Here is an 18,808-nt window from a genome sequence, read left to right as displayed (position 1 = left end):
AAGTGAAGCCCAACTAAGAAATAAAACATAACAAATGCATGTAACAAAGTAATACATAAATGAAGATATTTTGGTCTTTAATATGAGTAACCCAGATTTAAGAAACAAGAGATAACTTTCAAACTTTGCTTAATTCAGGATATTTAAGAACACTAAGAAAGCCATTTTATACTTTTCAGGTCAAATGACTTCTTCATGTAGAGGCAGGGTAGACTGGTACAATTACAGCTTAGCCACTTACCACCTGTGTGTACATAAGCAACCTTTCTGAGGCTTAATTTCTTGAATCTATAAAAGGGGGAAAACATCTATTTTATGAGCTCATTATGTGGGTTGGAAATATGTACAATATACCCCGCACAATAGATGGCCACTGTAATTTGCAATGACGCATTTTAAAATTGAAATACAGCCATTATGAGCAAAGCAAAAGAAATCTAAATGGGTACTACTTTTTAATCTAAATGACTTTTACTATATAGGAGATCTTAGTGTAGAGCTGTTAATACCCTAGCAGATGCATTAGAAATCTATTCTCTGGCTAAGCAGCCTCAAAAAGAGATAACAAACAGAAAAATATTCTTAGACCACTATCTTGACAAAGGTGAAACAACATTGGTACAGGAATGAAATTCTACTCTTACTTTCACCACAGACAAAATAAAGAGGTTAGATTAAATAACTATATTGTCAATTTCCGACTCTAAAATTACATGGAACAAAGTAAGGTGATTAAGAGTGAAGCTTGTGAAGGCAGATTGCCTGGATTCATATTCACCAGCTTTAAGCAAGTTTTCTAACCTCTCAAGCATGTTTTTTATCTATAAAATGGAAGCAATAATAGTATCTATCTATGAATGTCATGAAGATTAAATAAATTAGTACATAAATGGTGCATAGAACGGTGGCTAACACAGAGAAAACAGCTAATAAATGGTATTATTATTAAAATAGGAAAAACTGACATCTACAGTCATTCATTTTTTTTTAAGTTTTTAAATGCTGGAAAACCAGTTGGGGGAAGAGGAAATACCACGTTCTTACTTCATGAAGAAAGCAACACTGAGACTATGGTTGCTGGTGTTGAGCGGAGAAAAGCATTATACTCTTGTTTTCACAGTGTTGTGGCAGAAGTGGTGAGTAGCAAATTAAAAGATGCTTTCTTATACATTAAAGTTGACAGAGTTAGTGTTGTCCTTCTCATATGGACTAAAACAGCTCAAAACTTTAGAAAGAGAAACAAAACAAAAAGTTATAAAAAATGTACACTTGCAGTTTGGGCATGAGGTTTGAAAACTCCCTGTTCCCTGTGCCAAGTGAAGTAGCGGAGTAATATGTCTGATCCCGCTGTTATGCTAGAAATGAAATTATGATGCATCTGTAGATGCCACCCCTTTTTTGGATGTGAGGTCAATCTTGTTATATATATCTGTCACATCAGGTGACTGTCATTGCTCCCCATATAAAGGAATCAACTGTGTTTATGGTTTTTCTGGTTTGGGTCAAAAGGGTTTCTATAAAAAGCTGCATCAAACCTCATGGAATCTGCAAATGACAATGGCTGGCAATGAAAGGCATATAAAATTTCATATGAAAGACTTTAGAGAGACTCTCTAAACATAATAGCCGTGGGGTATGTTTCCTTGGGCATCCGGCCAATTTCTCCCCTCTTATTCTTCTGTGAATTATCAAATATCACAATTCCAGAAAAGTCTATAGCTGAGCAATAAGACACACCAAACGCTATGGTACTGTATAATTCTTTCTTAGTGCCTGATTTAAGGAAAAAGTATAAACAAGGAAAGCAAATAGCACATTCAATGAACATAATACAAATTGCAGCAAACAACAGATGTAATTGCGCAGTCTAAAGTTGGAATGAGATTATGAACAAAACACAACAGAAGTTAAGGCTAAACTTCCAGTTTTTTACATGTAAATGACTTGGAATGAATACTACTGACTCATTGTGAAGATGTTATTAAACTCAGCAAAACTAACAAACGGCAACAACAAAAAAAGCTATTCATATGGTCTTTGGCAAAGATCCTACTCAAAAGAAGTCAGGCAAAAATTTCTTAGATATGACATCAAAAGATGATTGATTTAAAAACAGATAAAGTATACTATATCAAAATTAAGAACTTCTGCTCTTCAAAAACACAACATGAGACTCAAAGCCAACTCTTCAGACAAGGATTGGACTGAACTATAAGATAGAAAATGATACTGGTGAGGGCTGAGCTTCTTGGATCAAGTAGACACATGAGACTATGTGGGCAGCTCCTGTCTGGAGGGGAGTCGAGAAGGTAGAGGTAGACAGAAGCTGGCTGAATGGACACGGGAATACAGGGTGGAGAGAAGGAGTGTGTAGTCTCATTAGGGGGAAGAGCAACGAGGAGTATATAGCAAGGTGTATATAAATTTTAAACGAGAGACTGACTTGATTTGTAAATTTTCTCTTAAAGCACAATAAAAATAAAATAAAAAACACAATAAGAGAATGAAAAAATAAGCTATACAATGGGAGAAAATATTTGCAAGTAATATACCTGATAAGGGGCCCTGGTGGTGCAGTGGTTAAGAGCTCAGCTGCTAACCAAAAAGTTGGCAGTTTGAATACACCAGACGCTTCCTGGACACCCTATGGGGCAGTTCTACTATGTCTATAGGGCTGCTGTGCAGTGGAATTGACTCAACAGCAATGATTTTTTTTTTTTTTTTTTTTGAGGCCTGATAAAGGGATTTGTATCTTGAATAAAGAAGTCTCAGGACTAAATATTAAGAAAACAACCCAATTAGAAAAATACCCAAACAATATGAACAGGTACTTCACTAAAGAACATAAAAATGACAAATAAGCACATGAAAAGATGCTTAACATCATTAGTCATTAAGAAAATGCAAAATAAAACCACGAGAATGGTTAAAAAACAAAAACAGATGATACCAAGCCCTGAAGGGTATGTAGAGCAACTGGAACTCTAATTCACTGCAGGTAAAAAGTAAAGAGTTAGGTAGTTTCTTATAAACATATGCTACCATACCATCCAGCAATTCCACACGAATAAAAACTTAGGCTCACATAAAACTCTATCTACTAATGTTTACAGCAGCTTTATTCATAACTACCAAAAACTGTAAACAACCTCGATACCCCTCAAATGAGTAACGGATAAAATGATGTACATCTATAAAACAGAATACTGCTTAGCAATAAAAAGGAATAACTACTCATATACACAACAGCATAGATGAATCTTGAATGAATCATATTAAGTGAAAGAAGTCCGACTCAAACAGCTACATATTATATGATTTTACATATATCACATCCTGGAAAAGGAAAATCTCTAGGGTCAGAAAATACATCAGTGGTTGCCAAATGCTGAGGGTTGGGAAAGGGATTGGCTACAAAGGGGCAGGAGGGAATTTTGGGGGGTGATGGAACTGTTTTATATCTTAATTGTGTTAGTGGTGGCCATACAACTAAATGTATCTGTCAAAACCACAGAATTACACACTAAGCGGGTGAATTTTACTGTACATAAATTTTACCTAAGTTAAAAAAAATTTTGTTATTAAACCAAGTAAAACTAACAAAAAATATTCATATGCAAAAAAAGTTTAAAATAAGCGGCTGAGCCCATTTTGAGCAAAGGCTAGGCAGTTTAATCTCACGTTTTTGTTTGGTTTTACTTCTCAGGTAACAAAATGAGAGTACAGCTGATGCCCCCAAAAATACTTAAAACAAATACTTAACATAACAAATATTTATTATCTCACACAGTTTCTGAAGGTCAGGAATCCAGGAGTGGCTTTGCTGAGTGGTTCAGCTAAGGGTCTCTCACGAGGTTACAGTCAAGCTGTCAGCCAGGACTGTAGTCTTCTCATAGCTTGACGGGGGCTGGAGAATCCCCTCCAAGTTGACTCACATGTAATTGTTATTAAGTCTCAGTTCTTTACTGGGTATCACCTGGAAGTTTCCATTCTTCACTATGTTGACTTCTCCATAGGCTGAGTATCCTCATGACATGGCAGCTGGCTTCCCCCAGAAAAAGTAACCTGAGACAGTGTGTCCCATATCTTTTACAATCTAATTGAATAATCTAATCTCAGAAGTGACATGCCATCACATCTGTCATATGCTACTGGTCACACAGACCAACTCTATTACAGTGTTGGAGGAGACTACACAAGGGTATAAATACCAGGAGGTGGGAATCACTGAAGTCCATCTTGGAGGCTAGCTACCTCAACAACCAGAAACATATTAAATAGACTCAGCCTCAATAGTAATCTCATAAAAATAAAACTAGAGGCATCCTTGGTGATGGTTGTGCAACATTGGGAATGTAATTAACACCACTGAAATGTACACTTAAAAATGGTTACAGTGTATGCCAACAAAAACACCCAAGCGACAAAAGGCAAAACAGGTAAATGGGACCTTATAAAAAATATTTTTCTTCACCAAAGGACTTTATCAAAAAAGTGAAAAGACAACTGACAAACTGCGAGAAAATGTTTGCAAACCATATACTGATAGGATCTATCCAGAAATTTCTTAAAAACTTCCTCAACTTAACAGCAAAAAGAAAAACCACCCAATCAAAAAATAGGAAAAAGACTTGAACAGACATTTTCACCAAAGAGGATATTCAAATGGCCAACAAGTAAATACATGAAAAGATGCTCAACATCATTAGCCATTACCCATTAGCCATAACCAAACCTGTTGCCTTCGAATTGATCCTGACTCATATGTACCCTATAGGAGAGAGTAGAATTGCCCTGCAGAGTTTCCAAGGAGCAGCTGGTGGATTCGAACTGCTGACCTTTTGGTTAGCAGCCGAATCAAATCAAACATCACAGTAGAGATCAATGAAGTCCTGGTGGTGCAAAAGTTAAGTACTAGGCTGATAACCAAAAGGTTGGCAGTTTGAACCCACCCAACAGCTCTGTAGGAGAAAGACCTGGCAATCTGCTTCCATAAAGATTACAGCCTGGAAAACCCTGTGCGACAGTTCTACTCTGTCACATGGGGTCACTATGAGTCAAAATCAACTCGATGGCACCTAACAACAACAGAAATCAATGAAAAAGAAGGGGGGGGGGAAGAGAGAGAAAAATCAATTAATACAAATCGGTTCTTAAAAAAGATCAACGGAATTGAAAAACCTTTACCTAGACAGACCAGGAAAACAGAAGATACAAAATGAAGTCAGAAATGAAACAGAACCTACATAAATGAGAAATTATGAGAGAATGTCAAGAACAACTTTATGCCAACAGATGAGTCAACTAAAATGAGATGGATAATTTCCAGGAAGACACAAATTACCAAAATTGACTAAAAAATAAATAGAAAACCTAAATAGATTTATAACAAGTAAAAAAAAAACAAAAAAAAAACTGAATAATTGAAAATCTTGCCACAAATAGAAGATCATATCCAAATGGCTTCACTTATGAATTCTAACAATAATTTAAGGAAGACAATACCAATCCTACACAATCTGTTCCCAAAAATATAAGACCGAAAACTTCCTAAACTCACTCTATGAGGCTACTATCACCCTGACATCAAAGCTACAAATAAGACATAACGAGACAAGAAAATGTCATGAACACAGATGCAAAAATCTTTAATAAAATATTAAGAAACTGAATCTAGCAACATGTAAAAATAATTATACACCATGACCACGTGGGATTTATCCCAGGAATGCACAGTCGGTTTAGCATCCAAAAAAAAAATCTATTAATGTAATATACCATATTAATAAAGGGAAAAAAAAAAACACATGATCATGTTAACAGATACAGAAAAAGCATTTGACAAAATCGAACACTCAAGAAATTCTCTAAAAACTAGGAAAATAAGGGAAATTCCCTCCACCTGATAAAGAGTATGTACAAAGCACCTGCAGCCAGCATCACACCTAACAGTAAGAAACTGAATACTTTCTCAGTAAGATGGATAACAAAGCATTGTCCTGAATAAGGCAAGAACAAGAACTTAATAGCATACAGATTTTAAAAAAAAAAAAAGGGAGAAGAGAGGAGAAGAACAGCTCTTGCTAGAGTTTCCGACATTATCGTCGTCTTAGTTTAATGCAGCTATAATTTTTTTATAAAGGAAATGCCACAAGTGGATGGCTTTAACAGACAGAAATTCATTTTCTCACAGTTTAGGAGGTGCGAAGTCCAAATTCAGGGCGCAGCTCTAGGGGAAGGCTTTATCTCTGTTTTTTTTTTTTTTTTTTTTTTATCTCTGTTAGCTCCAGGAAAAGATCCTTGTCTCTTCAGCTAGCTTCCTGGCTCCTTGGAGATCTCCATGTGGCTTGACATCTATCTTTCCCCATCTCAGCCTGAAGGTTTTGCTCGTTTAAACTCTTTTACATCTCAAAAGACAATGACTCAAGACAAACCTACAGTAACCCTGCCTAATTAACATAACAAAGACCACCCATTCCCAAATGGGATTATAACTACAAAAAAAAACATAGAGGCTAGGATTTACAACACAAAATTTTAGGGGACAGGATTCAATCCATAACAATCATCATCATAAAATGCCTTAATTTGCAGATGACATATATACGCACACACACACACACACACACAATGTCAGGAATCCTAAGAAATTGCTCAAAAAACTACTAGAACTAATAAGCAGGTTTAGCAAGCTTGGAGAATACCAGATTAATAAAGTCAAGTGTATTTCTATATATCAGCAACCAAAAATCTGAAAGCAAAATTGAGAGAACATATGCATCCACAATATTTTTTAAAAAGGAATAAACCAAAACCCACTGCCACTGAGTTGATTTCTCAAGAATAAATTTAAAAAAAGACCTGTACACTGAAATGACAAACCATTGTTGAGAAAAAATTAAAGATTTAAATAAGTGGAGATGGGAATTGCTTCCAAATTAATCTATAGATATAACACAATCCCTATCAAAACAGCAGCATTGTGAAAGTGACAAACTGAACCTAAAATGTATGTGAAAATCCGAAGACCCAGAATAGCCAAAACAACTTGGAGAAAGAACAGAGTTGGCGGTCTTAACAGACGTCTTGATTTCAAAACTCACTATAGAGCTACAAAGAAATCAGGACAGTGTGGTATTCGCATAAAGACAGACATAAAGATGAATGGAACAGAATAGAGAACTCGGAAATAAAACCTTACATTTATATTTAATTCATTGTGGACAAAGATGCCAACACAATTCTTTGGAGGAAAAGACAGTCTTTTCAATAAATGGTGCTAGAATAATCATACATCCATATGTAAAACAACACCCAAAACAAATGAATTTAGATGCTTACCTCATACTATACACAGAAATCAATTCAAACTGGATCACACAGCTAAGTATAAGAACAAAAGTGATAAACTTTTAGAACAAAACATAGGATAAAAGTTTTTGAGACTTAGGGTTAAGCAAAGATATTTTAGATATGATACTAAAGCACAATCCATAAAAGAAAAAGTTGATAAATTGGACTTTATAAAACTAAAAAAATTTTATTCTTTGAAAAGCACCATTAAGAAAATAAAAAGATAAGTTACAGATTGGGAGACAACATTTCTAAACCATCTATCCGATAAAAAATTTTATCTAGAATATTACATAAACTTAAAGCTCAATAATAAGACAAATAACCCCAACTTTAGAATGGGCAAAAGATTTGAATAGATACTTCAACAATGAATATATGTGAATGGCTAAAACTCATATTAAAAGATTCTTGACATCATTAGGAATTAGACACATGAAAATTAAAACAATGGTAACACTCCACACCTAGATTAATGGACTTTCTCAAACTGATCAATCTTAGGAAAGGGTAGAACTGAAGGTGAGGATCTGGAAGTTGATTCCCTTAAAACTATCTTTACAGACATAGAAAGCTTTTGTGTACCTCCAGTGGTAAATGTACCCTATTTGAAGGCCACTGGCATAAGGGAAAGAGTTTGGTGACTTAGAAAGTATTTGGTTAATAGGATTTGGTGACCTGGAAAGGAGTCAAGCATGAATGAGGTGACATGGAAAAGGAAAAAGTACTTAGGGCTGGGAAAGGCGCTAACAGGAATGAGAAGAGAGGAGGGAGAGCTCTTGATAGTTTCTGAAATCATCATCATCAATCATAATTCTGACAGTCCCTAGCACTGGTAAGAACACAGTAAGGAAGATATCCTCAGGCGACACCCAAGATGTTTTCATCATTTGGTTGACTCCCACATATGTTCCCTATCCCAGCCCAAAATGACTAAAAAAGCACCATGGCCAGAAAAGTCCCCCACATCTCCCTTTAAACGTTCACATCTAGAAATCATCTGCAGCAACAAACACACAAAGCAGAGACTGCAACAAGCAGACTTGATCATCCCACGCTGATATACTCAAATGATAGCACTGGTTATACTGTAATCACAATTGTTTGTTTCCATGTCTGCCCTCTTCCCCCTCCAACTAAAGACTGTGACTTCTTTAAAGCCAGAGACATTAAATTCGTTATTCATCTTTAGATCCTCAGTACCCAACACAGTGCCTGGAATATAGTGCATGGTCAACAAATGTTCAAATGTAAGTCTTGGTTTGTTAACATGGTAGATACAAACTACAACCCTGCAGTTTGTACATCTTCATCTAAATAGGACTATTGTGACATACAAATTATTATAAAAAATGTTTTTTCTTAGGACAGTGTCTAATCTGTAATCAAGGCCCTTACATGCAACACATGGGGTCTCCATGAGTCTGAATCGACTCAACAGCAAGTTTTTGTTTTGTTTTAATACATCTAATAACTATATGTTATTGCTGTTAGGTGCCACTAGTTGGTTCTAACTCGCAGTGACCCTATGTACAACAGAACGAAACAGTGCCCAGTCCTATGCAATCCTCATGATCCTTCCTATGTTTGAGCCCATTGTTGTAGCCAGTGTGTCAATTCATCTCATTGAGAGTCTTCCATTTTTTTGCTGACCCTCTACTTTATCAAATATGATGTCCTCCTCCAGGGATTGGTCCCTCTTGACAACATGTCCAAAGTATGTGAGATGAAGTCTCACCATCCTTGCTGCTAAGGAGCATTCTGGCTGTACTTCCTCTAAGACAGATTTATTCATTCTCTGGCAGTCCATGGTATACTCAATATTCTTCACCAATATCATAACTCAAATGTATCAATTCTTCTTCGGTCTTCCTTATTCATTGCCCAGCTTTCACATGTATATGAGGTGATTGATAACCATGGCTTGGGTCAAGCAAACCTTAGTCCTCAAAGTGACATCTCTGCTTTTTAACACTCTGAAGAGGTTTTTTGCAGCAGATATGCCCAATGCAAAACGTACTTTGATTTCTTGCGTGCTGTTTCCATGGGTGTTGATCGTGGAACCAAATAAAATGAAATCCTTGAAAACTTCAATATTTTCTCCATTTATCATTATGTTGCTTGTAGGTACAGTTATGAAGATTTTTGTTTTATGTTGAGGTATAATTCATACTGAAGGCTGCAGTCTACAATCTTCATCAGTAAGTGCTTCAAGTCCTCCTCACTTTCAGCAAACAAGGTTGTGTCATGTGCATATCACAGGTTGTTAATAAGTCTTCCTCCTATCCTGATGCCCTGTTCTTCATGTAATCCAGCTTCTCTGATTATCTGCTCAGCACACAGATTGAGTAAGTATGGTGAAAGGCTACAACCCTGATGCACAATTTTCCTGACTTTAAACTACGAAGTATCCCTTGTTCTGTTTGAATGACTGCCTCTTGGTCTAAGTACAGGTTTCTCATGAGCGCAATTAAGTGTTCTGGAATTCCACTCTTTGCAATGTTATTATTATTATTATTATTATTATTATTATTATTATTATTATTATTATTATTATTATTATTATTATTATTATTATTCACACAGTCCAATGCCTATGCAAAGTCAATAAAACACAGGTAAACACCCTTCTGGTATTGTCTGCTTTCAGCCAGGATCCATCTGACATCAGAGGACATTCCACATCCTCTTCTGAATTAGGCTTGAATTTCTGGCAGTTCTGTGTGGATATACCGTTGCAACCATTTTTGAATGATCTTCAACAAAATTTTACTTGTGTCTGATATTAATGATACTGTTTGATAACTTCCGCATTCTGCTGGATCACCTTTCTTTGGAATAGGCATAAATATGGATCTCTTCCAGTTGGTTGGCCAGGTAGCTGTCTTCCAAATTTCTTGGCATAGACAAGTAAGCACCTTCAGTACTGCATCTCATATGTTGAAACATCTCAACTGGTATTCTGTCAATTCCTGAAGCCTTGTTTTCACCAATGCCTTTAGTGCAGCTTGGACCTCTTCCTTCATTACCATCGGTTCTTGATCACATACTACCTCCTGAAATTGTTGAATGTTAACCAATTCTTTTTTGGTACAGTGTATTCCTTCCATGTTCTTTTGATGCTTCCTGTGTCATTCAATGTTTTGCCCACAGAATCCTTTAATATTGCTAGTTGAGGTTTGAATTTTTTCTCCAGTTCTTTCGGCTTGTAAAGTCCCAAGCACGTTCTTCTCTTCTGGTTTTCTAACGCTAGGTATTTGCATGTCATTATAACACTTTACTTTGTCTTCTTGAGCCTCCCTTTGAAATCTTCTGTTCAGCATTTTTACTTCATCATTTCTTCCATTTGCTTTACTACACTACATTCAAGAGCAAGTTTCAGTCTTTTCTGATATCCATTTTGGTCTCTTCTTTCTTTTCTGTCTTTTTAATGACATTCTGCTTTCTTCAGGTATGAAGTCCTTGATGTCATCTCACAACCAACTGGTCTGTTGTTCAGTCATTAGTGTTTGATACATCAAATCTACTCTTGAGATGGTCTCTAAATTCAGGTAGGATATACTGCAGGTCATACTTTGGCTCTCATGGACTTGATTTAATTTTCTTCAGCTTCAACTTGAACTTGCATTTGAACAACAGTGGGGAAACCAGTGGACTAGACAGAAGCTAGACAACCTGGTTCTGGTTAGTACTAGCCAAACAAGATATGTCTTGTTTGGCTTTCAGTTTCGTGTCTGTAAAATGAAAGGTTTAGAGTAAAACCTGTAAGTATCCTTCAAATGCTAATGTTCTAAGTATGTTTGATATATGAGTATTTCCCTAATGAAAAACTAGGAGATGGGGGACACGTCACATGCTGAGTATTTCTATCATTTTGGTACCACTTTGTCAGAGATAAAACTAAATTATTGTGTCAACATTTATTCAGTGCTTCGATTCTATGGTCAAAATTAAATAGGCACCAAAAAAGAATCTCCTCTAGAAATCAGAAACTTGACCTTACAATTCTAATAGTTCAACTTTTGACACTAGTACTTTATCACACAACATAGGCATCAACGCAATAAAAAAAACCATTAGCTTACCTGCCAGGAAACTGCTCCCAAAATTGCTGTTGCAAGAAGACTAAAGAAAACTAACTGCTCAGAAATTAAGCAAAAATGACGCATCCCTTTGGATGCCATGATTCTATCAAGGCTATTGTTGTCTGCTCTGTGGGTAAAATATACTTTATGGCAGTCATTCAATTTGGTATGGAATCCCCAAAGAGTTAAAAGAAAAATAATATGGCAAATCATCCAGAAAATTCCAAAAATGGAAAAACCTGGTATTACAAAATACCAGAGATGAGTGTCTCTAAGTTTAAATGCTGAAAGAATAAAAAATGTAAGCTCAATCATTCCAGTGAAAACAACAGAAAGTCTTCTGCAAATTCTTCCACGGTACAGAAAGGGTTTCCACCTTTCAGTCACTGAAAGTCCACTAAAATAGATGTCAAGGAAAGGATCCGTTATCAGGCAAATAAAAAAACATGCAAAAGCAACTGGATTTTTGGGAATTTCCAATGAGGAGAAAAACAACAAGACCCCAAAAATAACTAAGTTTGGAATAGCTAGGAAAGACTTCATTCTCAGGTCAATAATCAGCATCGCCAAAGCTACAACAAGTAAAATGATACTCAGAGACTTCTCCACCAACATAGTTGTACTGGCAATGGCAAATCCAACAAGCTCCAGAAATTCAACTGTGGTAAGTAAAGTCGGCCGATGACGGACATAACCAGAAATTCTCTCCACCAAAGCACATAATATCCTCAATACTATGGAAGTTAGAAGCAAATATTTGGTTGATTCTTCTTTCACATCGTTTTTAAAGGATGCATTATCAAGAAAACATAAGAGACCAAGCAAGAATCCAAACCAAAGATTGGAGAGACTTAAACTTGCTGCTTCCATTGAAAAATAATAATAAAGTATGCTGGCAATTCCAAGAACAAAGAGACCAAGGATAAAAATAACCAGAATTAAAGAATTTGCTGTTTTTTCCCATCTTACATAAAGACCTAAGCATATAGCAACCAATAAATTGATTCTGGCTAAATAGCCAAGGTACCGCACTGAAGAATGCATGTTCACTTCCCTATTTACTTCTTCCAGTCTTGTCATTGCTAAGTAGAGACAATGACTAAAGCAATAACGCAGTGATTTACACATGAAATCTGGCAATTGGACTTTCTTCCCACGTTGTAAAAATTAACTGCTTGTATTTCATCCAGCCAATCCAATGTATGCGTAACTTCTGTTCAACATTTTCTCAGGTGGAATTTTTGTTTATAATGATCTAAAAAAAAAAAAAGAAATGATATTTCAGCATGAATTTTATATAATTTACCTCGCATATGCATCTTCCTTGTACAAAATAAGTAACAAATATAGTTTCTTCAGAAACCCAATTTAAAATCTGCATTTGCATATATCTTAATGGGTAATTGTCTCTGGCTTAAAAACTTGGCAGTTTACCCAAACGAAAATGTGCTTTCTACTCATCATATACTAAGACTTCAAGATGAAACCATCAACGGGACTGTTCTTCTAGACATGATAAGGAATTCATCTACTCCATTCTTACACTAGCTAGTATCTGGTTTTCCACCATCATGCAGATAAGAGATGTTACACTTAGCTTAGATTGTAGCAGATGGCTTTGTCATGATGGAAATCTACTCAGCTCTTACATGGAATGAGTAACTTCATTACTTCTAATTTGAAAAGCACCATTTTACAGTAATAGTGACCATTATTACCTGCCTAAAATCCTTTTTTACAAAAAAAGAAAAAAAAACAAACTCGTTGCCATCTCATAGAGACATTACAGGACAGAGTAGAACTACCCCATAGGGTTCCCAAGGGGTGGCTGGTAGATTTGAACTGCTGACCTTTTGATTAGCAGCTGAGCTCTTAACCACTGTGCCACCAGGGCTCCTTTTTTTCAAGGTAGCTCTAAAATGCTATAAATTCTTAGTTTTTATAATATTTAATAAACTCCCTAATAGTAAAGCTCAACTGCATTAAAGTTACTCAGTCTCTAATGTTGACCATAATTCTCCCTGTACCTTTACCTCTAGGACAATGTTTCTTTACCAAACCTTCTTTCCAAATCTAATCTCTCTGTGGCAAACCAATTACTGCCAGTCAAATTCAAACACAGGAATGCTGACCAACAGTTAATATAAAGTAAACTAAGCCCTTAAGAATTCTACTTAAAAAAAAACCATACCACACTGATTATTTGTTCGAGCACCCAGATAATTATTACAACCTTAAGTGCACACTGATACTGATAAGCATTTCTATGAGTTACACTTAAAACACGACAGGGTGATGTTAAAAAAAATTCAGTACACTCCAATCATCAGTTTCTCACACTTAAGTGAAAGAAAAATCAAAATATTATTTTAAAAATATTACTATTCAAAAATTATTTAGCTATCTATGAAATAATTCCCCAGAATCCCTGGTGGCATAGCGGTTAAGAGCTACAGCTGCTAACCAAAAGGTTGATAGTTCAAATCCACCAGGCGCTCCTTGGAAACTCTACGGGGCAGTTCTACTCTGTCCTATAAGGTCACTATGAGTCAGAATCGACTCAATGGCAACGGTTTGGATTTTTTATTGAGATAATTCTTCAAAATTTTCTAGTATACTGTTTCACAAGAACTGGTCTATTATGATGGCTATGGTCACGCTGAATATCCCAGGAGAACTCGACCAGATAAAAATTCAAAAAGAACTAGTTTGTGATCAGTTTATGTACACTTTCTTAAAAACAGGCCACTAAAAGGAAGACCCAACAGAAACACCATACAACCTTGGAATTAACCATAAATTACCCATTAGGCTGAAGAAGAATGTCACTGAATCAACTTTAGGGTCTCTGGTAGGCTCTAAGAATCGTTACTAATTCTACTTCTATATTATCAACAAGCATATTTTTAAAGCTAAATCAGATTAGCTAAGCATTCTAATTGATTTCCCTCAATTGCATTTTCATTCAGTATTTTCTTACTCAAGATACCACACCAAAAAACTCAAAACCAAACCCACTGCTGTCAAGTCGATTCTGACTCATTTTTATTTTCTTACTCAAGATTCCACGCCAAAAAACTCAAAACCAAATCCACCGCTGTCAAGTCGATTCTGACTCATAATGACCCTCTAGGACAGAGCTGAACTGCCCTGTAGGTTTTCCAAGGAGTGGCTGGTGGATTCAAACTGCCAACCTTTTGGTTAGTAGCCAAGCTCTTAACCATTGTGCCACCAGATACCACACACTATAAAAAAGTGTTTTCCTTTGGTATACTTTGGTTTATCTTTTACTTAAGAGTGAGAAACTGATAATCTGGAGTGCACTGAATTTTTTCTTTTTTAAATATCACTCCTATATGTTATTCGATCATTCAACAAATATGTTGGAATACATATCCTCAAAGGGCTGATGGTACAATCTGAATTCAGGCTACTGAACACTTTAAATTCATTAGGCATCCTTCTGTTTCCCTGGTCAACACTCTACCATTCTCTGTGCTATTCAAACCTCTCTTCCCTCTCCTCAAACCCGACCCAACTTCCCACTGCATTCTCACCAAATGACTTTGCCTCCTACAGAGTCATCACAAGGGAGTTCACTTGAGTTTCCAACACTACAAACCCACCTCTACCAACATCTCCTGATATAAACAAGGAATGAAGGATGTCCCTTCCCTATCTAAGAGAAAATCTTTTGGCCATACTATATATCTCCTTCCCTTCTGCCTTCTCCAGGATCTCACGCTCTCTTTTCTCTTCAAACTCTCCCTCTTCCCTAGTTCTTATCCATTAGCACTTAAACATTTGTAAATCTTTTTTTTTTTAATGATCCAAAGAAGAAAAAAAGCAAAACCCAGAAACAACACAAAACTTCCTCATCCTCATCTCTTCTTCCAGGTTCAATCTTCTATCCTCCTCTTGACAGAGAATATCTGGCTGCTTCACTTCTCACCCACTCACTTTTTAAACCACTAAACAGCGGTTCCTATCACAAAGTGGTAAACTGCTTTGCCGAGGTCTGAAATGACCTGTACATTCCTAAATCCAATGGGCATCTTTTACTCCATTTTCTGCTCATTCTTTAAACAACTGTTGACACTGTTGTTTAAAGAATGATTCCTCCTACCTTCTAAAACCTTCCCTTTGCTTCCAAGGACCAGTATTGAGATTTTCTTTCTAACTCATTAGTCTCTCCTTCTCAGTCTCCTTGCAGGTTCTCAGTTCTGAACTTATCTTTGGATGTTTGCTCTTAAGCCTAAGCTCTTCTTTTGCTACACACTTTCCCTGAGCAATCTCATCTATTTCCATGTCTTCAATTACTATCGATTTACACATATACATTAATCTACCTAATAGCAACAAAGGCAACAGCTCTGTTCTGCACTCTTTGTATAGGCAAAAACCTGGAAACAAAGCAAATGTACCCGTGTAAATAATTTAATAAAGTACAGTACATCTGCATCATGGAATATATGAAGCCACTCTCCAATGTGCAAAAAACAATTTGGAAAATAATTGCTTTTAATGGATAATTTACAGAAGTCTTTCCCCACTCTGAACTGTTTAAAACACAAATAGCCTGAACAGAGACTGAGGTAAGTACTGCAATGATTTTCAGTTGGTCTGCCATCATTTATGATTCTTCCATGGGAAATTACTCAAAAGGCAGATAGAAATGTGTCTATATAGAGAATAGAAGAGTCAATCTACATACAGGGAATGTTAACTAATAACTGCCATGAAACTTCATATACTACTCTAACCCTTCTGTCACTTCCTGCATTTAATCCTCAAGTCCTGTTCATTCTACTTCCTAACCCAAATACCTCTTAAATGTTTTTACTTCTCATTACCAAGGTCATCATCCTAGTGTTGGCCAGCATCTCCAGCTTGAACATCTCCCTGCATCCACTCTTGTCCCCTGCCAAGAAGTGCTCTGTTTAAAACCCAAATTTGTCACATCACTGCTACATAAAGCCCTCAAATGGTGTCCCATCACCCTCAGTGATAAAGTCTTTTTAAAGGCCTTCCACTTTGGACCTCACTAACTCTCCTGCCTTATCTCTTACCATTCTTCCTCCCACACTTTGTATTCCAGCCATACTAACTTGCAATGCGAAACTACAAAAATGCTATCCCCTCTCTAGTTACACTCCTTTCCCTTCACCTGGCCTCACCCAAGTCCTCACACCAGGCTTACTCCTAATCTTCAGGTCTCAGCAGAAATTTTTTTCTTAGGGAGGTCTCCCCTGACCCATTATATGACCCGTTTATTTATTTATTTATTTATTTATTTATACTTCCTTTGGGAAACCCTGGTGATGTAGTGGTTAAGTGCTATGGCTGCTACCCAAAAGGTCTGCAGTTTGAATCTGCCAGACGCTCCTTGGAAACTCTATGGGGCAGCTCTACTCTGCCCTATAGGGTCGCTATGAGTCAGAATCGACTCCACAAGAGCAGGGTGGTTTATACTTCCTTTGTAAGAGCAAACTATTCATCATCACTTGTTCAATGCCTGCAGTCCCCCACTAGATCACAAAGTCTCTGAGGGTCTGTGTTCAACACTGAATTTCTAGTGTCTAGTTTTTTTTAGTAAAAAGTCTGGTATGAAGTAGGCATTCAACAAATATTTGAAGAAATAAAAGACTAATACAGAAATAACTACATTTAATAACAGTGTTTCCAGTTATCAAACAATTATTAATGCACAGTGAGAATAAGTAACTCCTCTAATATCCCACAGCTAATAAGCCGTAAAGCTTTGGGAGGTTCCAGAAATTGATCGGTTGCTGTTTCTCCCATGGCCTTATTCCAGCCTTCATAGTTAAAGCTTCACCCACATTCCTTCAAACCAGTAAGTTCTCATTCCATGCCTTTCCTCCAGCGCATGGCTCACTAAGTCGTTCAAGACACACCGTATCATTTGCATTATCTTTCGACTAAGAAACTACTGTCCCATCTAGGGACAGTGGCAAAAGTTGAAAGATACTGAGAAGCCAGGGTTGGGGAATTACAGTGCTTCAGTTCTATTCGAATTGAAGATAATAACTTTTGGGACCATCTTTTACGAAAATGGCACCTCGAATACTAAATCAGCAATAGGTCAGCAATAGCGATTTTTCTCCCATTTTGCCTCCTTCTAGAGACATGTGGGGAGGCCTGAAATAGAGCCTGGTTGTCCTCGGTCACCCCTGTACTACGGGAGAAGCGAGCACAACGGGGCGCCAAGCTGAGACGGGGAATCTCGGGGCATAAGAGAGGCGCCCCCACATCCTCCACCCCCACTGTCAACTCCTCTTGGGACTGGTATCCCTACCCCCGCCCCGTGAGGCCGGCTGGGCGGAGCTTGGGACCCAGACCACGCCGAGCCCTGGGCGGTGTCTGTGCTCCGCTCTCGCTGCCCGGCCGTTCACCCCGTGGCCCCCCTACCTGACTCAGTCGCCGGCACCAACGCTTTCTAACCCTCGGAGTGTACTCCGGGGCCAACTGAGTAAACGGGGCCCTTGGGACTGAGCCTGCGGCTCGGAGGCGAGGCAGCAGGCCAGGGGGATCAGTGTCCCGAGGCCACGGGCACTAGCATAGGCCAGTCTCGGTGGAAACTTTCTCCGTTACCGGCCCTGCCGCGGCCGCCATGTTCCCGCCGCCGAATCCGCGGGGGTACGGAACGCCGCCGGGGCCAAACTGCGTTGCGCGCTTCCTTGCTGAGGCCCCTCCTAAACACGGCCCTCCTCCCCGCCCAAACCCGCCGCGGGGAGGTAAACCCAGGTGCGCCAGGCGGTGCTTGGGCGCGAGGGGCTCCACCCCGGCGCCGGGGGAGCCCAGGACTCTGCCGGCTCCCGGGACTTGGAATCAGGGGCGGAGAACCGGAGCAGGAAGACCAGCAAGGATCAGGCTGTCCTTGTACATCAAACGTCCAGGCCGCTGCCTCGGGCTGGACCGAAACTGGGGCAGGATGGGCGGGACTTCCACATGTAGACTGTAAATGCTGCGGGAGGCTTTGCAGCTCTTTTAATACGTAGCTTTGTGTTCCATTCACTATCTAAAGCCCAAGCCCTTCGGGCTCGCCTTCAAAGCCCTTCTCGTCTGGACCCAGCCTGCTTTTCTTATTGTCTCCCTTTAATCCGCTACCCGGGCCTTCACTCCGTGGAGAACACTTAGCTCCTCCAGCCCTGGTCATCCATGCCCCCTTCCCGAGTCTTACACTTTCCCCAGCCTTCTATTCTCAGGGTCCTTCCTAGGAGCGATTCTCATTTGCATTCTGAACGCACTGAATACCCGGAAGAAGGCATTATTGGGAAGCAGTGTTTGATCCTGGCTGTAGTCTTTGGGATTTGAATCCTGGTTCCTCCTCTTCTTATTTATGTATGATC

General features: G+C 38.2%; 1 protein-coding gene across 4 annotated transcripts in view; it reads right to left on the bottom strand.

Annotated features, from left to right (window-relative positions):
• The window catches only part of TMEM168 (transmembrane protein 168), a 47,287-nt gene extending 28,976 nt beyond the window's left edge, over positions 1 to 18,311 (bottom strand). The window contains exons 1-2 of one of the 4 annotated variants that reach the window (XM_003407217.4): positions 17,868 to 18,311; positions 11,439 to 12,693 (exon numbers count right to left, since the gene is read on the bottom strand). In XM_003407217.4, the coding sequence (XP_003407265.1) occupies positions 11,439 to 12,566 (1,128 nt within the window). In that variant the 5' untranslated portion in view covers positions 12,567 to 12,693; positions 17,868 to 18,311. The other 3 variants (XM_023544563.2, XM_064289795.1, XM_064289796.1) reach the window with 3 other exon arrangements.
• Positions 18,312 to 18,808: the final 497 nt, after the last annotated feature.

The sequence above is a fragment of the Loxodonta africana genome, chromosome 8, assembly GCF_030014295.1.
Source record: "Loxodonta africana isolate mLoxAfr1 chromosome 8, mLoxAfr1.hap2, whole genome shotgun sequence".
Taxonomy (NCBI): Eukaryota; Metazoa; Chordata; class Mammalia; order Proboscidea; family Elephantidae; genus Loxodonta; species Loxodonta africana.
Note: the sequence above shows the minus strand (reverse complement) of the source record. Positions and strands in the feature narration are given on the sequence as shown.